General features: G+C 37.3%; 1 protein-coding gene across 3 annotated transcripts in view; it reads right to left on the bottom strand.

Moving 5' to 3' along the window:
- The window catches only part of ZFAND3 (zinc finger AN1-type containing 3), a 323,831-nt gene that overhangs the window by 197,926 nt on the left and 107,790 nt on the right, over positions 1-18,115 (bottom strand). For all 3 annotated transcript variants that reach the window (XM_067753108.1, XM_067753107.1, XM_067753109.1), the window contains one exon: positions 10,064-10,104. In XM_067753108.1, the coding sequence (XP_067609209.1) occupies positions 10,064-10,091 (28 nt within the window). In that variant the 5' untranslated portion in view covers positions 10,092-10,104. The remainder of the gene's footprint in view (positions 1-10,063; positions 10,105-18,115) is intronic.

Consider the following 18,115-nt stretch of genomic DNA (forward strand, 5'->3'; position numbering starts at 1 on the left):
AATGAGCTAAAAGTTATACAAACAAGAAACATATTAAGAAATGAAGATCTCACCACCAAAATAGAAAATGCGTCAGACAAACACTCCCCCCACCACACATGCACACCTTTTCCCAAATTAGCCACTGTGTGAAGCTTCCAGCACTGCTTCTCTGATTTTCCCGTGATATCTAAAGACAAACTGCAACTGAACTAAATAAAAGAAAAGAGAACAGGAAAAGTGTGTAACCCTAATCTACACACAAATGCAAAACAATGCCACTGCTACATCTTTGCAGGGTTTTTACAGTACAACCCCATCTACACCAGCTACCTTCACTCCTGACATCAAATAGTGGTAGAAGACTGGGACTGGTGTGTAAACACCTAAAATCAAATTTCAGTTCTCTGCTTTAAAATTTAATCTTGGGAACATTATTTAATCCATCTGAGCTGCAGTTTCTTTACCTGTAATATGGAGGTACAAAATCGCCAAAGTTGTGAGGATCAAATGGGATAATATTGGCTTTATAATATAAAAGGACTGCAAAAATCTTACTTATTATTTCAATTACTTCATTTCAGGATTCTATTGCCTTTTTAAAAACATAGATATAATTGTCCATGTACTTCCTCCATCTTATTTTACGAACAGTAATTCTTATCCCATTACTATTTTAAGTATCCTTTTTTTGGCATTCACTTTTTTTTTTTGCCATATGCGGGCCTCTCACTGTTGTGGTCTCTCCCGTTGCGGAGCACAGGCTCCGGACGTGCAGGCTCAGCAGCCATGGCTCACGGGCCTAGTCGCTCCGCGGCATGTGGGATCTTCCCAGACTGGGGCACGAACCCATGTCCCCTGCATCAGCAGGCGGACTCTCAACCACTGCGCCACCAGGGAAGCCCTGGCATTCACTTTTAACATTATGCACCCTTGTTGTTTTTCTCTAAACCAGAAGTCTTGGGTTAAGGTATTTTTTTCTTCTCTATAGCCAGTATTTCGTCTAAAAAGTAAATTAAGAAATTTAAAACTTTGGTAATAGTTAAAACTATTAACATACACTTAGTTCTACTTTACACACTAAGACCCAGCTGAGCAGTTGGGGCTTTTAAATGATACAAAATTTTGTATCATTAAAAATCATATTTTAGCTATACATTAATGGCCTATCATTTTTCCCATCACCCCTTCTGCGGACTAAGAATTAAGTGTAAGGGGGTTATAACCAAGAAAAGTATAAAAAAGCAACCTTACCATAACTCTCTAAATCAAGCACAAAGGAAACAGCCAGACTAAAAACTACTCTAGGGACTTCCCTGGTGGCACAGTGGTTAAGAATCCGCCTGTCAATGCAGGGGACACGGGTTCGATCCCTGGTCTGGGAAGATCCCACATGCTGTGGAGCAAGTAAGCCCGTGTGCCACAACTACTGAGCCTGCGCTCTAGAGCCCATGTGCCACAACTACTGAAACCCATGCACCTAGAGCCCGTGCTCTACCAACAAGAGAAGCCACCGCAATGAGAAGCACACACACCACAACGAAGAGTAGCCCCCTCTCGCCACAACTAGAGAAAAACCCGTGCATAGCAACGAAGACCCAATGCAGCCAAAAAAAAACTACTCTAAGTACCTGTAGCATGGTGGAGTCAAGACCAGTGAAGCACAAAAAAAGCCTCACGGTGCTTTCCTGAGTCTACCTGTTATCCATTTTCCCACCAAACCTAAAAGGAAGCCCATAAAACTAAGTGATCATTTTGATTTAGTTTGCATTAGACTGAGAACATGAAACATTAGCATTGAGCTCGTCACTTTTCATGTCGTAGAGGGCTGACTTTATTACATGAAAAGGGGCCAACCACATCTAACCTAAGCAGGTCTCAGGACTAGGGATCTCCAAGCCTCTTTCACAGAAGAGCACCATCAATTTAAAATTTGAGCACATACCTCTCACATGTCTTCTTGTTTTAAAAATAGTTATATACTCCTGAAGTGGATTAAATGGAGTGCCCCCTCACAAAACCACCCCCTCCCCCAAAAAAAGTCCACCTGGAACCTGTGAATGTAATCTTATTTGGAAAAAGGATCTTTGCAAATATAATTAAGGATTTTGAGATAAGATCATCCCCTACATGAGGGTGGGCCCTAAATCCAATGACACTCATCCTGAGACAAGACAGAGACACACAGGAGAGAAAGCCACGTGAAAATAACAGTAGACTGGAGTAATGTGTCTTCAAGCCAAGGAATGCCAAGGATTGCTGGCAGAAACCAAAAGCTAGGAGAGACATGGAGTGGATTCTCTCTCAGACCCTTCAGAAGGAACCAACCCTGCTTGCTGATATCTTGATTTCAGACTTCTGGCCTCCAGAACTCTGAGAGGATAAACTTCCGTTGTCTTAAGCCACCAAATTTGTGGTAATTTGTTATGGCAACTCTGGGAAACTAATAGCAATAAGATTATATACATTATAAAAACCAACAATTTTTAAAGAATGACAAAAATAAGTATTAGTAGAAATTCTAACATCTTCTCTTTATGCCTCAATGGACAATCCTTTGCACCATTACAGAGTCCACAGCTTTAGACCAGTATGTGGGCAGAAATAAAACCAAATAACAGAGCCAAACTATCTTAAAAGACTCAATGACTATTAAATTTCTTCCACTTAAGAATGACACACGGTCACAATTTTTCTACTCAAGGCGTAAAAGAAGTTGCCTTTCTGCTACTTAAAGCACTGAGCATTTTGTTTCCCATTAGAAATGCAGCAATTATTTTTGACATAATTTCCATAACAACATCATCTTCAACACACTGCTTCATTTATCCTGACTAGCATAATAATTAACCACACAATTTAAGAATGCTTATTAGTAAGACAGCAAAGTGCTATAGACTAAGAGGACAGAAAGGGCTGCCAGAGTTCAGCTTTGCTAATCAGTTAAGGACCTGCTGCCTCTGAGTTGCTTTCATTTGAGAGCAAGGAAGCTACACCACAAAGAACAGGGTTTCTAATACAGAAACAGTCTCAACATATTCAAGTGTTAAAAAAAAAATAGATAAAACATGAGGTTATTAAAACTGTGGTATAAAAACAGTAGCTGAAAACTATTTATATGTCCATCAAACAGAGGACTAGATAAACTGGAGCATGTATAATGAAGGTGACCAATAATTTATCAACCAAACTGGGACACTGAGGAGGAGTACAAAGGGATGTTATTAATTTCACTGATATAAAAAGCATAAACTAAGACTGTTCGGGTACATTAAGACATTTGTTAGAATATTATAATGAACTAGATTTAATGAACTATAATTAACATGAACTAGAGCAACATGTGTCAACATAATTAATTTCTTCTGTTTTTGAATTTTATTTATTTTATTATTTATTTGGTTGCACTGGGTCTTAGTTGCAGCAGGCGGGCTCCTCAGTTGTGGTTCACGGGCTCCTTAGTTGTGGCATGTGAACTCTTAGTTGTGGCATGCATGTGTGATCTAGTTTCCTGATCAGGGATCGAACCCAGGCCCCCTGCATTGGGAGCACGGAGTCTTAACCACTGTGCACCAGGGAAGTCCCAACATGATTAGTTTCTAACAGCATTATTTTAAAAAATACAAGTTTATAGAATAAGTACTGTAACAAACCACCTACACATATTAAAAACAGAATCATACATTGTTTATATAAATACCTATTCATAGTAAAAAAGTATAAATATAAGAAAGATAATGATTATCTCCGAGGTAGAAAGAGGATGACTGGGGTAAAAGAAACCTATATGATTTTAGTTCCCTTTTAAAACATGTTATAAAGCAAAAAAAAAGACAAAACGTTCATTAATTCTGGGTTGGCTTGTGGACGTTTATTATATTACTTACTATAATATTCTGAATTTTCAGACACCCACACCAGACAGACACCCACCAATGGACATAAAATGGTTCAGAGAATCTGATAAGCTTAACTTGTCACTTTTTAACAAATACATGACAATGTGTGTTATACTTGAGTAATTGGACTTTTCAGCTTTAAAGAAATCAAAGAGTATACAACAGTAATCAAGTTAACAGAATTACAAAGACATAAATACCCTATTCAAATGCTTCATTTTAAGAGCAGCAGCTGCCTTTCTTCTGGGAAAAAGTGATTTGAAAAATCAAGGTATGACAAGCATACAGATTCTACTATACTGCCCAAACCCTCAACATGCTATATAAAATGACTCATTAGAGTGGGTGTTTTGTTTTACACTATTTTACACTATTTGTTTGTTTTTACACTATTTGTTTTACACTATTTAATGGATATGGGGTTCCCACAATTTCTAAAAGGAAACATGCATTACAAGAAGTGCTTAAAATTTTCAGATTCACTGTGTTCCAAAGTTCTAACACTTCACTTCCAGTCCAAACTTCTAACAGGAAATGGAAGCAGAAAGGAAATTAGAGTGTAACTCCAAAGCAGTAAGAGTTCCAGGTTCATGAGGAAACATTTTAGTTTACTTGTGAAATGGGAATGTTGCCCTGTTCTGGAAATTACCATGAAACTCAAGTCACCTCAAGGAAAAATGTTTGCATTTGGTTTACCATTCCATCTTATGCCCACCATTGCTGTATCACTTACCCTGGATGTCAACATTGAGATTCCCTATGCTGCTAGCTACAGCCAACTTTATTTTGCTCATTCCAAAATGAAACTAACCACTTCTGGAGTCTGTCAGACATATGTAGAATGCACTCTACTTTTTAAAAATTTATAATGTTTACAGTTAATTAATAATAAAAGTCTCAACATATAGACAAAATCAAAATTAATTAAAATCCCCCCCAAATACTCCTACTCTGAGACTACCAAAATTAAATTTTTCACGTACCTTCACCCAGCTTTGTTCCATGCAACTATATACATACAATGTGTTGTCTAACTAAAAACAATATACAACACGTGCTTCAATCAATATTTAATTAATGTCCCTATGTTATTTATCAGCATTTAATTAATGCCCATATGTTATCATTAAAAGGAAAAAAAATCCCAAATAACCTAATGGCATGTTAAGAGTATAAGTTACAAAACTCTATTATTCAATAATCACTTTGGACTTATATAGAAGATTAAACAGCAATGAACAAGCTTGGTAATTTTCAGATTGGACACAAAGTATGCAGCAATGAGGAAATTGAAATCTTGCTTTAATACTAGCTATTTCGATCCCTTAAAGCCTCTCCAAAGTCCATTTTAAGTTTAAAACAATAACTATAAGATAATATCAAGAAATAATAAAAGTGAAGATGAAATTACTATACAAAATTAATAATTTTCTCGAGCTGACAAAGGCTAATAAACAGAAATATATTCATTTATAACCATATTTCTCTCCAATGTTAAATATCAGAAGTCAACATCTAAGATCACTCATTTGAATGGGTACCTGAAAACAGATTCTTACAAAACCAAGTACACAGCTCTAGAGTCATTACCAGAATATGCTTCCTACATGACATGTATCATTTTCTTTATTTATTGCAATATTCTTCACCACTAACAAGGCACAAGGTACAACTAACCATGCAACAAAGGTAAGCTTGCTTAACTATCTTTCCATTAAGAAATACACATATTTGAAAAGTTACACTGAAACTAATTTTCAGAAAATTAAATAACCATCAGAAAATTAAATAACCATTCAGAAAATTAAAAACCATGTATTATCTGCTTTAATTAATCTTCAATTGATAAGAGACTCCTCACACTTTAGTTCTTCTAGTCTTATTCTTGTCTTTGTATAAATCGACATAGTAATGCATTAAAAGTACTCCTTTTTAAAGGAAACATTCTGTAAAAGGTTTAAAAAAAAAAACCTTCTTGCACTGTGAATAATCATCCCTCCTGTATTTTTCCAATTTTATGTGAATCATGGAATAGCAGGTTTCCTAAAAGTTAGGCTTAAATGGAACGGTATGTTCAGATCATGTCTATAGTTTAAAAAGAAATTGCTTACTTTGATTTCTCAATGAAATACTTTTTTCAGTCAATAAATAAGACATTTTAGTGTCCGTTTTTTAAAGAAATTGCTGAAAATTATTAAAAACCATATACATACAGTCTAAAAGTCCACAAGACCAAACTGATTGTTTTTACACTGAGCACTTGTTAAGTTTGTCTTCTGATAAGCATCTGTCATCAGTGCTACTCAAAGAATCTTCCATTCCTTGGGACCTATCTTCAAGCTCACTCCCTTATAAAGTATAAAAAATGGTCTATGGATTATAGCTACTTCCTAGTGACCAGACTCCTCTGTCCCCCACAGCAAGCATTTCCAAGGGTGGTAGAGATAATGCCACATTGCTAGAGGTGTTACTTCAGTCAGTGCTTTAAAATTTCTGCCTTCCCCACCTTGTGATCATCCTGGTTGACGTTTCTGTCATACACACTTTTATTTAGCAAACCCATTCTGTGAAAAGCACTGCTTTATGATAGCTGGGCTTCAATACAGTAGTACAGGAGGTCGTTGTGAATTTGGTACTAAATGTCCCTAAATATCCAGACCAGTTGGTATCTAAAACTCACAAATTCAAAAATTGGGTTTGCACTCAAACAGAAAATAATACCCCAGGCATTTCTATGGTTGTTAAGAGGCAAGACCACCCTTTAGATGCTATGGTTGACCTTTCAGATATCTTCTTAACACAGCTGTAGGCAATCGGGATTAGTTCATGCTTTCACACAGAAAATCGTATAATCCAAATAAGTCAATAGCTCAGAATGAACAAAGATCACAAGAAATCAGTTGGTTAACACCTTGCCTAAAGACAGAAAGGAAATATGCCCTATTCTGCAAAGAAAATGAGATCTCAAGTAACTCAATGGCTTTCCAGTGAATTTCTGCAATTTGGTGGTTTTAAATTTTTTAAACCATACTCCACAGTAATATATATTTACATCACAACCCATTACACATATAAATGAAAATAACGTGTAACTCAAACAAAAGTTTTACAAACAATACTTATCCTTAATATCTGTGATGCATTCAGACTGTTTTCTATTGTAATCAATTTTTAATTGTGGATCATGACCCACTAAATTGATTTCTCTACCCACTAATTAATCACAATACCCACAGTTTGAAAAACTGCATTAAAAAGTAGTGTTTCAACCAGTAAGTGTTTATATCACCCTAATATAACTATTAGTACCATGTCATGAAATTTTGTTCTATTATAGATATATAGATATTTACTGATTCTTTTAGTAAAGTCATACGAAAAACAATATGAAATGTTTAATGAAAAACAGAATAGCATGATAGGTAGAATATTATAAAGGTGGTAGAAAAGCCAAAACTAGACAAGACTTTAAACATGTTTTTACTCATTTCATTCAATTTCATGTAAACAAGTTATAACAAACTCACTTTTCCACCATAGTTTTAAAAAGGAATCCTGAAAAATCTCTTTAACCTAATGGTACACAATAGCTATTTTTAATTTTTCCACGTTTTAAAGTACATTGTACACTTTAAAAGACTATTTAAAATCACAGTGGCTTTGGCCAAAGTAATCTTCATGTTGTCTTTCACATCTCATGCCTCTGCTACAATGCATTTCTATACTCTCCCTATCTTCATAGAGAAACAAAACGCACAAATGTATCTTTAAAGTTCAATGATCTTTTTTCTCTTGAATTTCAAAAAGAACACCAAAAATGCTGCTTCAGCAAGCAGGACGTTACTTACAAGTCATTCCTTTCAACTGATGTTGGGGAAATCAGGAGTGTGGGGGCAAAGATAAAGGAAGGAGAGAGTATTTTCTTTACACACTTGAAAATATCCTCTTAATATTTTTAAAAGCAAAAATAACTAAGCTGTGTAAAGAGTCAATGGACACAGACCACCAGAGATACAATAAATAATGATAACCATAGAAAATAAAACTGTAACAAGTCCAAAGAAACGCAAAGACCGTGGCTGAACTATCTTCGCTGATACTTTTTTTAACTTTATATTTATTTAGAGACATGAGACAGTTCTTTGAGTATCTGATGTGAGCCACCTGACTCACAGGTGCCTGGCTTCGCCCACAGCCATGCTTTACCGAATTATCAGGGGGAACTAGTTCTATGTGGAGACAGACACATAATATACATTTTCTCTCATTGCTACTTCATCTTTACTACTCATACATATAAACTCTCATCAGTAAGGAAGCATTTCTTTATATCTGTAATTGTAGATACGCGTGTGGAGACAGACACACAATATACATTTTCTCTCATTGCTACTTCATCTTTACTACACATATATATAAACTCTCAGTGAGGAAGCATTTCTTCATATCTGTAATGGTAGATATGCAAAGTAAGAAAAGCACAATACATTCACTTAACATGGCAGAGATTCTGTTAAAAGCGGGATTAAAAACCAAACTTACCAGTATTTTTTCTTTTAAAAACCTAAAGTATTTGACAAATTCCAGACCTTTAACAGATACAAACTGCCAGATTCCCCAGCCCTCCCAACTCCGTCAACCTATCCCCTAGTTGTGGCATAAATATAAAGGTCTAAAGCTTACACTATGATCATTTCCTTGTCCAAATAGCACAATGAACAGAAGATGAAAACTGCCAAAGATTCTCTCCTTGACCAAATTCCAGCCAGGCTCCTCTGAGCCCTCTTCTCTACCAGGCCTCAACCTTGACCTAAAAAAACTACCGACTCCCAACACAAATCATTTTATACACTCAGATCCCCCCACATTAACAGATTTAAACAACCACTAACACAGTTTTCAGACAGCTTAAGGCCCCTTCCCTAGGGTGATCCTAGTCCCTCTTAAAGTGCCTGTCTGAGAAAGCTCAAAGCTGCCAAAAGAATTTAAGATTTGTTCCAACAAACAGCTGACTATAGGCCCCTGACTACCCTATCTTAGAGCATTTACTAAAAACGGTTTAAAATTGTAAACCCTTCCTCTGTCCCTTTGAGATGTATATGTGTATCTCCTACAACTCTATCACTCAGGAGTATCTTTCTCAAGGACATGAAAGCCATTCCTTTAAATGTAATCATCAGGAAGAACAGGGTCTCAATCTCTATCTCTGTAGGAGGATAAAATCCTAACTTTCCTAACTTCAATAACTGTCAACCAACAGACCCTGCCAGTCTCATTTACAACAACCAATCCTTTGTGATTTTTCTACTCGTCCGATTATACTGAGCCAAGCTAGCAGCCCCTCCCCTACTCCTTCATTCTCCCTTTAAAATGCCCATTTCCCTCTGCACAAGTCCCCTTTTCCCTACTGCAGCGGTATATTACTGATTAAAATCTGTCCTTACCACTTTAACTTGTGTCCAGGTTTGTCTTAGACAAAACAATAAAGTAATAAAGAATGAAACTTAAACATATCCTAATTAGTAAGACTTAATTATTTTACGTAAGATCATTAGATGTGAAGTTCTTTTAAAAAAACACCTGAAGGTTTTAACTTCATTAAGGAGTCATAATTCAAGGAGTCAACCAATCAGCATTTAGGGGGTGGAAAAGGCCCTTGTCAAACATCAAGCCTAAGCCCTTCATGTTACAAATGATGAATCTAATGCCCAAAGAGATTAAGTGACTTACCCAAGGTAATTTCATTGAGGGATTGGATTAGAAAGCCTAATTCAGCATTATTCTCTTCCTGACTCCAAGCTGAAAATATTCTTTCTCTTGTATTCTCATTGGTAAAAGCAACATTCACCATTAATCATTCAAATCAAGATCAGAGATGAACATATATATTTTACCCTACTACAACACAAGTGTTTACAATTGCACTATATGCCAACAACTGTAAACTGAGGAAAGTTTGTTTGGTACAAGTACACACAAGATTTCATTTCACTCAGGGAAGACTGTTTCAACAGTCCTAAGCAAGTATATGAAGCAACTTAGTGACGAGAAACTGCTTTCACACACAAGCAAATAAAACCCCATGCATAAACTCAAAAAAGGGTAGACAGTCTTAAAATAATTTAGACAGCCTTAAAAACAACCAAAAGAAGAAAATAAATTTAAAACCCTTTTTCTGCACTTACCAGCAAAGCATTTGGAACAGAGATTCATAGTCTTGCTGGACCTGGGGCAAAAAGAAAGAAAGAAAAGAAAGAAGAGCTAAAAATTCAGTTATCACTCTAATCAAAACATAAAGATGTTTGAAACATAGGCAAAGAATTTCCTGGCCAGGCAACTGAACTAATAAACTAATGAGAAGTCCCTAACCAGCTAGCCACCCTCCCCCACAACAAAACAAAAACAAAACAACAAAAATAAAATGCTTTTTTGTTTGTTATCTGTGAGTTAGTCAATGCTTTATTTTTTGTGACTAGCAGCTTATATGGGGCAAGTTCAGGAATACTGTAATATGCCCAGAAGATAACAGAGGAGTGAATTTATCCCACATGATTGCCACATTCCCTCTGTTTACATTAGAACATACACCACAGACTCATCACTAAAAAAGGGAAAATTTTGTCTGTAAAGAGGTAAAACTTGCTCCTTATTTACACACTCAATTACCTCTATAATATTACTTGACCTTTTGTCCTCTTTCCCCTCATTCCAGTCCAATTTCAGATCCTGGTCATATTATGACCTTGCCATTTAAAATTCTTTCTTCAGATGTTCCCAATCAAATTATTTTTCATGTCCTTTCATCTGTTAATAATAACTACAATTCACTGAGTACTAACTTGGATGGGCACTTAACATACATTATCTTATTAATCTTCCCAACATTCCTGAAACTGGGCATCACCAGATTGCTTCGTTTCTAAAATACACCTTTTAAAAAAATCATATAAACATTTCTACAACCAGGAAATATCATACCACTGGCTACAAGTGATGAATAATTTAATGAGGAAATGTTTCCACCACCTCCTTCCAAGATGTTATTAAATTGAGTGGTCTTCGAAATCAAGGACATACAGTCATCCTCATTTAACAGGTGAGCAGCTTGCCCATGGTCACACAGCTGGGGAACTAACTGCAGAGGTATCTTACCTAAGGTCTGAGCTAACTCCAAAGGCCACCCTAACTACAAAAGCCTCCTAGAATACTCTTTCTTGAGTAAACTGACCTATCTACAGCTTCATTCCTCAGCAACTCCCCTCCCAACATCTGAGTCTTCCCAGAGCCACTCCTACACATGGAATATGGCAACAGTCTTCTGCCCTCCACAGTTAATTTAACAATTAATGAAAGCCTCCCTCGGGAAGTATTCCCTGATGACTATGATTGTCTTCCAATGTACTGGGACCCAAGATCTAACTGTCAGTAATTGTCATAGGGTGATAAAATGAGGGGGGGGTGGGTGGGAGAGGAGGCAGGAGGGATCACTAGTTCTCTTTCCCAAAAGAGATGCTATGTTAACAGGTGGATCTTTCTTTAGAAGTCTGCTTAATATAAAGACATCAAAGGCAGTAAGGAAATTTAAGTATCAACAAAATGAATAAAAATGAAAAAAACAGACAAAGAGATGTATTAACAGTGGCATCTAACATTTATTACAAGCCTACCACGTGGTAAGCATAATAGCACATGCCTTCGACCCCATTTTACCAATGAGGAAACTGAGTCTCCAAGAGGGTATATAACTTGCCAAAGTTACAGAACTAGTAAGTAGATGAACCTGGTCTAATTCCAAAGCCTGTGTTTTCACCATGCCAAACTAGGGCCTCTGCCTCAATACAGAAGTTTAGATGAACACACTCTGGTGGTTTGGGAGAATGGTCCCACAACCAAGATTTAATCTACGGTAATCAAGGCAGCTCCTGGAAAAAGTACAGCCTTTAATCTGGAGGAAGCACAACTACTGCCCGACCCTCCAAATACACATATATATACACAGGGAAGCGACCCAAGGCTGCCAGTCATTTCAGTTCCAACTCAAGGAAGAACTGGGGATGAAGGAATTCCTTTGTTGCTAGAACTACCCCCAGGGAGGAAGGCCTCTTCCTGATGTGGTCGCTATCTCTTGCCCATGCAGTGCCACAGAGAGCCAGAGATAACTTGTTTATCCTCCGCTGCTCCCCATGATCCAGTAGGAATCATGGACAGCCTGCAGAGAATTACTGAGGGCAGCTGGGCACCAAGTGTGCCAGTTTTAACATCTGTGTTTCACAAAGCTGGTAAGAAAAAACGGCAAAATACAAGAGCAACTTTTTCGACTTGCCATTATCTCTCTTCAGATGGCTGATGTATTTTAAATGCCCGCTATACCTATATATTACCTAGATGACATCTATTCTACTTTCTGAGTAAGAACTTTTCAGCAACACAGTCATCAGTCAGGTTACAAAAGAAATAATACAGATATTGATATTATTAATCAAAACAGAGATGTTGTCTAAAATCTGAAAGAACCAGATTTTGGATATAGAAGTAATAGCTACTGGTAATGCCAACTTGGATCACATATGTCAGAAACACTGAATGTGAAAAAAATGGCAGAGGCTTCTGAGAACTTTGCTCCTTTCTCATGTTCAACATGTAAATCTTGAAGCTAACCACAGGCATACAACCACCAAAAAACGCAGTGTGATCCACCTGCACAGTCTTGGGGTAGACTAAATAGAGTTCTCTATGTGGCCACAAGCATGAAAGGTAGATATGATTCTCTTATATCTCCAATGTTCCAGAGAAATTGCTCTTACTGAGATATCCAATGGCTACCATGTTTCTAAAACCAAGGTTTAGTAGGTTGAATAATGGCTGCCCAAAAATATCAAATCCTAATCCCTGAAATTTGCAATTCCCGGAATTTATCTTATTTGGGGAAAAGGTCTTTGCAGAAGAATTAAGCTAAAGATTTTGAGCTTACTCTGTATTATTGAGGTGGGCCCTAAATGGCATTACAAGTGTTTTTGTGAGAGGAAAAGAAAGTTTGGAAACACACAGAGAGAAGGCAATGTGAAAATGGAGGTAGAGACTGGAGGAATGTGGTCACAAACCCAGGAATACTGGAGCAGCCACTGGAAGCAGAAAGAGGCAAGCAAAGGATTTTTCCCTAAAGCCCCCTGGAGGGAAGGCAGTTCTGACAGATTTGGGGCTTCTAGGCTCCAGAAACTTAAGAGTATATATTTCTGTTGTTTTAAGCCATCAAATTTGTGGTAATTTGCAGCCCCAGAAAACTGATACACAGGGTTATGACCCTGATCTCATCTTACTCCCTCTCTCTCAGCACCATTCAACTAGATCCATCCTTCTTGAAACTCTCTACTTTTGCCTTGTCACTCAGATCCCAGATCAAATCTACCCCTACCCTCCACCCCATTTTCCTCCCACATAACAGCTCCCTCTTAGCCACCTTTGCTGGCTCCTCCTCCACTGTCAAGGCCTTACTTATAATTGGAGGTCCCAGGATTTGGGTCCTCATTATCCCTACTTCCAACTTAGTGATATCACACAGTCCCATGGCTTTAAATACTATATCTATACACTAAAGACTCACAATTGTTTACCTTCATCCCAAACCTCTTCACCTTGCTCCAAACTCATACATCTAACTGCCTATTTGACATCTTTACATGCAGCTCAGTCACAACATTTCAAACTAGAACATTCAATATTCCCCCAAAACCCGCTGACCCATTTTGTCCACCTTTATAAATAGCAAACAGCTTCCTCCAAGTTGCTCAAGTCAAAATCCAAAACACCAACCTTGATTTCCCTCTTTCCTGCAGTCTCTCGTACACAGTACTGAGCAAGATCCATTGGCTCTATTTTCAAATAGACCTAAATCTATCTACTTCTCTCCTTTGCCAATGCTTCTACTCTGGCCACCATGCTCTTACATAGGTCACTGTAAATGACGTTTTACTGGTCTTCCCACTCCCATACTTGACCCTTGGCAACGATTTTCCACATAGCAGCCAGGGTAATCTTTTTTTTTTAAGTTATATCATACTATTTTCTTTCTTAATGCCAATTTCCTGTCGCATTTATATTTTAGTGGTTTGGTTTTTTTTTTGGCTGCATTGGGTCTTCATTGCTGCAGTCGAGCTTTCTCTAGTCGCAGCGAGCGGGGATTACTCTTCATTGCAGTGTGCAGGCTTCTCATTGTGGTGGCTTTTCTTGTTGCAGAGCACGGGCTTGTTGCTCCCCGGCATGTGGGATCTTCCTGGACAAGGGCTCAAACCCGTGTCGCCTGCGTTGGCAGGCAGATTCTTAACCAATGTGCCGCCAGGGAAGCCCTCCTATGGCACTTAGTATGAAATTCAAACTTGTTAACTAAAGCCTTAAGTCCTCTCATGTTCTGTCTTTTGCTCCTCTCACGTACCACACTTCAACTATACTCACCTTTTTATCTGTTTCTAGAACTCACTGCAGAGCTCTTGCCCATGCTGTTCCCTCTACTCTTAAATCATTGTAGGACTGGCTCTTTCTTGTCACTCAGGTCCTAGTTCAAACCTTCTCAGTAGGTTTCACCTGACCACCCAATTTAAATCACTCATCTTCCTGTTCACAACACCTCATTCTTTGATACCTCACCACTGGCCTGTTTGCTTGTTGACTATCCTTCAATGCCAGAATATAAGTATCATAAGAGCAAATACCCTCTTGGACCCTCATTTGGTACTTAACAGGCACCCGATAAATACTTGTTAAGTGAAGAAATGAATCCTCTCTTGAAGGCATGAACCATGAAAATTCTAAGTAAATTTTTAATATATATTTTGTAAAGGTCATTCAAACACCTCCTAGAAGACACGGCATCCACAATTCCTGTCGCTGTCAGCCTGTCATCTCTCAGGAGCTCTGTCACACTGTAATATCTATAAATGGTAGATAATGCCACCCTCTGTACCTGGCCATGATTTGTCACTCAGGAGATAACAGGTGGCAGACACTTTCAGAATTTTCTTTCCCATGAGATGGAGTTGCAAAGAATCCAGCTTAAATTTTTTTCTTCTTTCAATAAATAATGTTTAGTGATATTTTCTGGTTTTGAAAATACATGTCCCTTGTACAAAATTTAGAAAAAGAACAGAAGCATTTAAGCAAAAGCCAAAGATCACTCATAATCCTTCTTCCAAACATAAGAATTGTTAACATTCTGAAATAATGCCTTTTTATCTTTATGGATATATGTAATAAGAATTTATTATATTAACAGTACTGGGAAAGTTGTGTGGTATGTTCACATGTATGCTTTATAACATACACGTTGCATATTTTCTTTTGTATATATAAAATACAAAACTCACCAAAAATATATAATTAAAATATGTAAATTTCATTTTATATTTATGTTTAGTGATATTTCTCATATCATTAAATATTCTCCAAAAATATTCTTGTTGCTCTGTAATAGTCCATTACATACTAACACTATAGTCACTCTCTTACTGTTGAATGTTTAATCTTTTCCCCAGATTTTTTCTATTATAAATATTGCTATAATAAGCATTTCTGGACATAAGTCTTTGGTCATAGATCTTTGGCTGGTAACTTTCTTTAAAACTGACTCTGGGGGGCTTCCCTGGTGGCGCAGTGGTTGAGAATCTGCCTGCCAATGCAGGGGACACGGGTTCGAGCCCTGGTCTGGGAGAATCCCACATGCCGCGGAGCAACTAGGCCCGTGAGCCACAACTACTGAGCCTGCGCATCTGGAGCCTGTGCTCCGCAACAAGAGAGGCCGCGATAGTGAGAGGCCCACGCATCGCAATGAAGAGTGGCTCCCACTTGCCGCAACTAGAGAAAGCCCTCGCACAGAAACGAAGACCCAACACAGCCATAAATAAATAAATAAAAATTTAAAAAAAAAAAAAACTGACTCTGGAAAGGAGAATTACTGAGATGAAAAAGTATGATTTGGTAAATACCACCAAATTACTTCCCAGATGAGTTCTACCAATTTACACTCATCAAAAGCATCTGAAAGTATTTTTTCAATACACTCCCACCAACATTAAGTAAATAATTAATTTCAAATCTTTGTTTAATGGGAGAAATGGTTATCCTGCTTTAATCATGTGTTTTCTTCTGAAATTAAAAAAAATTCGAATTCTGAAGGGTATTAATTTTTTTAATGAAAAATAAATTAATCTTCCAGCTAGTTTGTCTCAAGGAATTAAAAGAACATTCCTAATTTCTGAGAATTCTAAAAACATTTTATTTACAGCATTTTCTTGACATTCATACAACACTACTAACTCTCACCACTCAGAAAAATGCATACATGCCAGGTCCCCCCCCCCACAAATATTTTAATACAAATATGGAAATAGAAAACAACCCTGTCATCATATCAGTGAGGAAGAAACTGAGGCACAAAAAAAATAAAGAGGAGTCAAAAGGAAAAACAAAAGTACCAATACATAACTATGCCAAGCCATTCCAGCCATTCCACCCTAAATTTCTCTAGGTAAGGCATGGATCATAACATTTTTAAAAACCTAGACTACACAGGGATTTCCTTCTTAATGAAGAAAACCAATCTGTAAAAACCAACGAGTCACATTTCCTAATTCAATCTCCTTCAATAATCCAGAGGAAGGAGAGGGGAGCTGGGCAGGGATGTGCATATACATGCAAAGGACAGAAGGAATAAAACAAACCACAATGCCTCCTCCACTCTAAAAACCATTCCAGTCACCTTAGAAGTAAGATTAGATGATTAAAGACTAGTAACAATCCACGTGCCACCTCATACACGTTAAGCCAGAAAGTCTTAACTTCCTACAACAGCTAGAAAGCAGCAAACAACTCTACTAAATCATCACTCTTTGCTCACCCCAGGCAAACAAGAAAAAGGCCAGTTCAAACAGATGACATCCTAGCAGGCAATGACAAAGGAGGCTTTCAACAGTGCATCCAGCCTGTCTGAATTGTTATACATCACTCTAAATCATTCGGACAATATCTGCAAAGTTTTCTTTTTAAGGGAATATTACAAAGGAAAAGATGGAGTTGTTATTAAGGGGGATTAGTTGCTAGAATGTAAGCAATATGAGTCATGCTACTTTAAAAGCTAATTTCACTGTAATAATTTAGATTCCAGGTAGGGTACTGTAATGAACGGTGTCTTAACACTTTATACCCAAATTCAAGGACAGGAAGGACATAGCACACACCTCTGGTTTTCTTTAAGTCCCTGCACTAAAAAGATATACAGATGTAAAACAAGTCACATTATCATCTGTGGCCCTGTACACATTACTAAAAGGCTAGCCCAGCACTACCTAACGATTAAAACAAGATGAGGCATGGCCATCAATAAACTGATAAAAAGAAGAAGAAATATTAAAACGTAAATCCTTTGTAGAAATGCAGAAGAAAAAAATACAATGAACTGAATAAAAATGGCAAATAATTTTTCCACATAAGAGAAACTTAATGACCCTATCAATTCTAACACATACTGTATACAGTGGCTGCAGCTGTCTTACCATATATGCCCAAACATAAGGAAAGGTTTTCTTCCCTAAAATTATCCTTCAAGAAGCAGGAATTGTTTTACAATTAAATCCTTACTTTTGAAGTAGGCATCAATAATTTTATATTAAATACAAACAGGGGAGAAAGAAAAAAAAGAAAAGGCTTCCCAAAAACCTTGAAGTGAAAACTCCAAGCGAGCAGTCATGCCCAGGGGAATGGCATTTGGGATTCCAAAAGAGTAAGACCCTACCAATGGAATCAAACTCCCAGGGACGTCCATCCAGTCAGAGTCTGTGAAAGGGGCAAGGCAGTGAAGTTCTCATCTCTGGGCATAGACAGGGAAGTTCTCATCTCTGGGCATAAACACTGAAGTCTGGAAAAACATCACATAACACTAGCGCTGGATGCTTTGTCAAAGTTATTACACCAAACAAGTTTCAAAAGGGAGTAAAATACAGATTTAAACACAGATTAAGTACTTATTCCTGGAGTGTAATGTCACAATTACAAGAGGTAGCTGCCACCTGAAAAAGGCCTCTGAAGATCATTTAGGAAGAAATGCAATAAAAAAAACCTTGGAAAGTTAGGAAGATCACAAATAACATCAAAATGATGGCAATTCTCCTAATGTTATATGAATGAATTCTGTGGCTTCAGATAAAACTGACAGAGAGCAACATTTACAGATTCTTTAAATGCTCCATATC

The sequence above is a fragment of the Pseudorca crassidens genome, chromosome 10 (assembly GCF_039906515.1).
Source record: "Pseudorca crassidens isolate mPseCra1 chromosome 10, mPseCra1.hap1, whole genome shotgun sequence".
NCBI lineage: Eukaryota > Metazoa > Chordata > Mammalia > Artiodactyla > Delphinidae > Pseudorca > Pseudorca crassidens.